The sequence below is a fragment of the Lactuca virosa genome, chromosome 3 (genome assembly GCF_052849685.1).
Source record: "Lactuca virosa cultivar CGN04683 chromosome 3, Lactuca_virosa_CGN04683_v6, whole genome shotgun sequence".
Taxonomy (NCBI): Eukaryota; Viridiplantae; Streptophyta; class Magnoliopsida; order Asterales; family Asteraceae; genus Lactuca; species Lactuca virosa.
The window spans coordinates 181,594,367-181,601,014 of NC_136428.1; the positions used below are offsets into that span (position 1 = coordinate 181,594,367).

Below are 6,648 nucleotides of genomic sequence, written 5' to 3' on the forward strand. Positions count from 1 at the left end.
ATGAAAGGTATGATCATGCTTTTGCACTTTTAACCTTGACAACATAGTCCTATTTTAATGAAAGTACATTAATATAAATTTCTTATTGCGTTTTCAGGCTAGAAGTTAAAACCGGATGCAATTTTCAACCTTATTTTGTCATACATTGAGAAATCGTTATTAATTTGTGGACTGAGTTTAAAGAAAATACCCAAAATTCTATATCCTGATCATAGATACATTCAAGAGTCATACTATATGTTAATTCAAGATGAGCTTAACTATGATCATCCTATTCTTGAAGTTCAGCATCAATATTTGCATTCCAACTTAATTGTCGAGCAAAAAAATGTTTATGACACGATTGTAAATTCGGTTAACAACAAACAATGTGGTGTCTTTTTCTTTTATGGTTATGGAGGAACCGAAAAAACATTTGTTTTGAAGACCTTGTTTGTTGCTATTAGATCTAAAGGTAATATTGTTATCAATGTTGCTTCAAGTGGAATTGCAGCACTTTTGCTTTCTTATGGTAGGACAGCGCATTCAAGATTTAATATACCAATTAAGTTGACCGTGGATTCGTTTTGTTCTATTGCGCAAGATAACGATCTTGTTAAACTACTGAACAAAGCGAGACTTATCATTTGGGATGATGCATCGTCGTTGTTTTGAAGCATTTGATAGGACACTTAGAGACATTATTCATTCGTCGGACATGCATAAACCGTTTGGAGGCAAGACCATTGTATTTGGAGGTGACTTAAGACAAATTCTTCCAGTAATACAAAGAGGCAATCGTACGGATATTGTGTAGGCATTATTGCATTCATCCAAATTAAGGCGTGAATGTACGGTTTTACGTTTAACAGTAAACATGAGGCTTCAACTTGGTTGTCAAACTAATGATTCGGATGAGACAAAAATCTTTGCTGAATGGATTCTTAAAATTGGTGAAGGTAGTATTGGTGGTCCTAATGATGGTGAAGCTGAAGTTGAATTTCCAGAAGAAGTTAACGTTCGCCCTACACGCGACCATATCCATTCAATTTTATCAACCTATTATCCATCTTTTGAAAACCATCTTGATGATCCATCATATTTTCAAGATAAAGCTATTTTGGTCCCTACAAATGAAGAGGTCGATGCTATCAATGACTACATGTTAGAATTGATGAAAGATGAAGGGAAAACTTATCTGAGTTCAAATTCTTTATGTGAGACAGTCAACAAATTGTTTTGAGGAATCAGTTTACTCTCCATATATATTGAATGTTTTTAAGGCATCTGGAATTCCCAACCATAAACTTACATTAAAAACAAGTGTTCTGGTCATGTTGCTTCCTAATATCGACCAAACGAAAGGTCTACGTAATGGTACTAGGTTACAAATTGTTAGGCTTGGAAAACATGTAATTGAGGCACACATTATAGCTGGTATATTCTTCAATAAGACTACTTATATACCTTGCATGAAGTTAACTTCGTTTGATAAAATAATCTCCTTCCGTTTTCAGCGGAGGCAATTCCTCATAGCTGTTTGTTTTGCTTTGACCACTAACAAGAGTCAAGGACAATCATTATCAACTGTTGGATTCTATTTATGTAGAACCATCTTCACTCATGGTCAGTTATATGTAGCTGTTTCTCACATGACAAGTAAAAAAGTCTTGAAGGTACTCATATATGGTGTGAAAGGTCGTCCAACCAATAAAACAAAAAAGTTGTCTACAAAGAGGTCCTTCAACGATTATAGATATTCAGACATTTCATTTTATTTTTTAAACTTTTCAATATAATCAATAACCCGAAGTTTGTATCTATTACTTTATCTTTTTTTTAATTATGGTAACATCTTGTTTAATAAATAAATATATAAAATTGATGAACGAATAGTCACCCTTAATCCATATATTTAGTGGGGTGTTGGTTTTGGGGAGTCAAATGTTATGAATTGGATTGTTCGGGGGTTAAAGTGTAATTTTGGGACTTATTTTAAAAAGGATTTCAGAAGTCAGGGGGTGTTTGGTAATTATTGGACTTAGAGTGAAAGGATTTTTGGAATGTAAGAGTTAAATGGTAACTTCTGGGACTAGGTTTGTAATGAATTGTTAAAGATAGGGGCCGTTTGGTAAATATTGTACTTAGTTTGAAAGAAGAAAGGGAAGGGAGGGACCAAATATGGTATTATGGAATAAAGTTTGAAATGTGACGGCGGTATATAAACCTGTCACCCCGTCCCAAAACCCTAACCATAGACATGCTAATCTGCCGCCACCCCATGTCTAAACACCAGCCGCCACCTCCTTCCTACGATCTCCGGCCCCACTTCTAACCCATCAAGTCCTTAATAGGTTAAGTCGGAACACTTAACCCTAATCGTCATTTCATGTGAAAACCCTAATTTTACTTGGGCCTTGAGTTGGGCCTTTTTATTGGGTTATGTTGATTGGGCCATAGATGGACCATAACTGGGCCTTGAGGATTATGAGAGGCTGGACCATTGGAAGGCCAAATGTTTGGACTGGACTAAATGGTTGGGTATTAAGATAAGCCCATATAGAGGTTTGGGCCCAATTTGGAAAATTGGGCCATAAGTTGGGCCTTGATTGATTATTTGGCTTTGGGCTTCAGAGTGTGAGTTTGGGCCTTGGTTTTGAACCAAGCTAGGTTAAGGGGTAAAATGGTCCATTTACCCCAAGTGTAGATTTATGGTTACGAATTGGAACCCAATTATTAATTGGGTGTCGTTTTGATGTTGACAGTTCGGGAACCTGTCAACCAGTAGCTAGAGTTTTATCCGCGAGACTTCAGCAGTGGTAGGTGAGTGTCCTCACCATACCAATGGGTCAAAGGCACCAAAGCCGACCCATTTTGTATTATGTGGTACTAGTTGAGGTAGTGAAATGTGGTATGCCAGTTGGTTATATGCTATATGCTATGCTATTTGTTTATGGGATATTTGCACGAAAGACCATGGTGGAGCCCATGGCAATTGGATGTAAGACCATGTGTGGGTGCCCATGGCTTTTTAGGTAAAGACCATGGGGAGAGCCCATGACACTTGGATGTAACACCATGTGGGGGAGCCCACTGCTTTTCATGTAAAGACCATGGGGTAGCCCATGACACATAGGTGTAAGACCATGTGGGGGAGCCCATGACATCCTAGAGTAAGACCCTAGGAGGAGCCCACGACATCCTTATATGTTTATATGTATTGTTTATGTGATATGTGGTATATTAGTTGATTATATGATGTGTAATATGCTAGTTGTCTTTGTGATGCTTGCATGAAAGACCATGGGGGAGCCCATGGCTTTCCAAGTAAGGACCATGGGAGGGAGCCCATGACACTTAGGTGTAAGAACATGTGGAGGAGCCCATGACATCCTGGAGTAAGACCTTGGGAGGAGCCCACGGCATCTTTATATGTCTGTATGGATGCTTATGTGTTAGAGGTAGCTTTATAGCTAATATGATATGTGGTATGTGGTAGAGATAGCTTTTATAGCTAATATGACATGTGTTATGTGGTAGAGGTAGCTTTATAGCTAATATGATATGTGGTATGTGGTAGAGATAGCTTTTATAGTTAATATAACATGTGTGATGTGGTAGAGATAGATTCTATAGCTAATATGATATGTGTTATGTGGATTGTGTGTGGGGTATGCTCTGGGAAATTCACTAAGCTTTGTGCTTACAGTTTACAATTTTGGTTTCAGGTATCATCGATTTGGAAAAGAATGGCTCGGATTGATCGTAGTGCAAACACCTATGATTTCCGCAATGAATGATTTTGGGATGAACTCTGATAAATGTTTTACTTAATGATGATTTGAAATGTTTGAAATAAATGGTAGCAATGTTTTAGCTATATTAAAAATGAAAGTTTTACCCTTGATTTTTTTGTTGTTACAAGTTGGTATCAGAGCCTTGGTTTGAGGGATTCGAACATATTTTTGGGTGTGTCTAAACTCAAACTGAGGTTCTGTACATTTTTCAAAAAGAAAAATGTTTTCAAGGAAATAGTTTTCTAAGATAAGTAAGGGTGTGGTGCATGCAATCAGCCGTGCTTAAGTAAGTTTCCCCAGAATACCCATATATGATATACGTTATGACTTGACTTATGAATCTGTGAATCGCATGCTAGTTAGGGCTAGGGGAGATGCCTTTATATGCTGTATGAGCTGGTAGACTTGCATGCTAGTACTGAGTAGTCAGTAATAGATTGGCCTAATATGTGGTGCTTGTAGCCTTGTGAATATTGGATGTCATGCTAGAATGAGAATGATTATTGGTATTAGTAACTGTTATGTGTATGCTTTTAAAATTGTATATGCTTAGGATCTTATAGCCTTAGAATAATTGATTTGGCCTTATTTCCTGTTCTTTGTCTGGTTGTGGTCCTAGGGTAGAGTCTATTATTAGATAGTCTATTAGATCCCGTTCTGTGTATAATTTGCATGCATTAGGCAACCGACAGTGAGGATGGATAGATGTGGATAGCACAAGTTGTGGTATGTGGGCTGAATGTTTTATGCTAGTTCTTTGGATCGGAGTGCGACTGCACGAATGCTGCTTGCTTTGTGCTTTATGGAACTCTTGAATGATGGGAGTCAGCTACTAAGCGAATATGACGATATTCAGGAGGTAGATGACTGGCATCATGAGGAGTTCTTCAGCAGCTGATGGCAGGGTAAGGTTGGGAACCTAGGAAGGCCTAGGATATGCTCCAGTGAGTTAGTGGGGCGGTTTGGTGAGGTTAGGAATCTAGGGGGAGCCTAGGAGTTGCTTTGGTGGGTATTGTGTTACTGTTTAGCGGATATTTTGTAGGTCACTTAGAGGATCCGAGAGGATTTCTGAGGAAAGTATGGATAGGTGTGGAAGGTAGTATGGGCTCGTACTACTGAAAGCACAGGATCCATACTCGAATCGGTGAGAGTCTTGGAGAATCTAAAAAGCTTATGGGAAGGAGATTTCTTGGTTATGCTCTGATAGTGGGGATAACTGCTTTGCCAGACGAGGATGAGCACACATGAGGAAGGACCAGGGTTTGGTCTCGGCTCTGGTGGTGAGCCAATTAGTAGAAGGACTGCCAGGATTTTGAGTTCGCCTTGGATCTCTTGTATCAGGCGGCAAGGAGTGATTGTGTGATCTATTGCACTTTCAGGATTAGAGATTATGTCTTGGGGGTAGTTAGTAGCTGGTTTAGGGCAGAGGTTGCTTCAGCTACAACAGTTCAACTGTCAATGATTAAGCCGGTGAGTGTGTGTCAGGGTGCGAGACCCTAAATGATATGATTTCTAGAGCTCGAGAGTAGGGACTGATTTGGAGCACATTGGGAAGAGGGGACCAGATCAGGTGCCTATATTGGAGGGTCCCGGAAAGAGACCCAAGAGTTCGGGTCAGCTTTTGAGAGGCCAGCAGGGCCAGATTCAGTGCAGTTCTTGCGGGAAACTGCACGAGGGAGTTTTTCATTTAAGGGTTTAGGTAAGTGTATCTCTGGGTTTGTTTCCCTGCTTGTGTTTGGGTTATACCTTCAAACATTGACATATGCCATTTGCATACCGTGAGTTATGGGGTGGTTATTGAAAATTTGTTTCCCTCTTTGCCGGTTTGGAGCGTTCAATGTTATCCGGGTCTATAGTCGAGGTCGGTTTAGGGACATGATGCGGAAGGTCTACGGTGAGGATTGGTAACTCAGCCATTGTGCTTGATTCGGCTTTTGGAAGCACCAGGGGAAGTGGTCTAATGTTGAGGCTTTGGTTTGGACATTGGCTATTTGGACTTCAAGATATGAGGGTGGAATCATTTCAAGGCATCTGAAATTATTAGTTTCGCTAGGATTCGGGAAGTGTTCGTCTGATCTTTAGGAGTTGTGTGGTCTTTGGGGTTTGGACCAGTAATAGAACACTAGCACGGGTAAGCAGCAAGTTGTCAACAGTTTGGTTATTAAAGAGTAAAAAGGATTGGGAATCCTTCAAATATCATGTATTGCGGAGACATAGTCGAATCTAAGTGGGGGAGGATCGCGCATGTATTCAAGACAGGGGCATGTATGAGACCAGGATGAGTTTCTCATCCTCATCGAGGAAAATGGCGGCCCAAGTGGCTATTTGGTTTGAGAGTTGTGAGACTTTGGAGTTCGGTAAAACTCCCTAGCGTGTGAATCGCGTCTTCTTGGGGCTTGATAGAAGAATTTGGGGAAGCAGGTTGGGACTCCAGTCATGAATTGAGTTCAGTTCTGGTGTTTGGTCGAGTGCGTGTTCGACTCTATATGCGTTTCGAATTGATAGATTAGGGGTAAGTCATTGGGCTACAGTTGTGTTAGGGCAAAAGTGTTGTAATACTAAGGGGGAGCCGTAGCATTCACTAGTAGTCAGTGGGGTAAAAGTGTTGTAAGGCTGCGGGGAGCCGTAACATTCACTAATGGTCAGTTAGGATGAAAGTGTTGTAAGACTACGGGGTAGCCGTAACATTCACTCATGGTTAGTAGGGAGAAAGTGTTGTAAGACTACAGGGGAGCCGTAGCATTCACTAGTAGTCAGTGGGGTGAAAGTGTTGTAAGACTACGGGGGAGCCGTAGCATTCACTAGTAGTCAAATAGTATGGAGAGTGTTGTAAGACTGCGGGGGAGCCATAGCATTCATAAGTGGTTAGATA

The 6,648-nt window shown here is 40.3% G+C and overlaps 2 protein-coding genes across 2 annotated transcripts; both read left to right on the forward strand.

Annotated features, from left to right (window-relative positions):
• The first annotated feature begins 237 nt into the window (after window positions 1–237).
• LOC145164288 (uncharacterized) lies at window positions 238–654 on the forward strand. Its single transcript, XM_079083010.1, has one exon. It carries the CDS (start codon window positions 238–240, stop codon window positions 652–654), a length of 417 nt encoding a protein of 138 aa, XP_078939136.1.
• A 202-nt stretch (window positions 655–856) lies between these two features.
• LOC145164289 (uncharacterized) lies at window positions 857–1,222 on the forward strand. Its single transcript, XM_079083012.1, has one exon. It carries the CDS (start codon window positions 857–859, stop codon window positions 1,220–1,222), a length of 366 nt encoding a protein of 121 aa, XP_078939138.1.
• The last annotated feature ends 5,426 nt before the right edge of the window (window positions 1,223–6,648 follow it).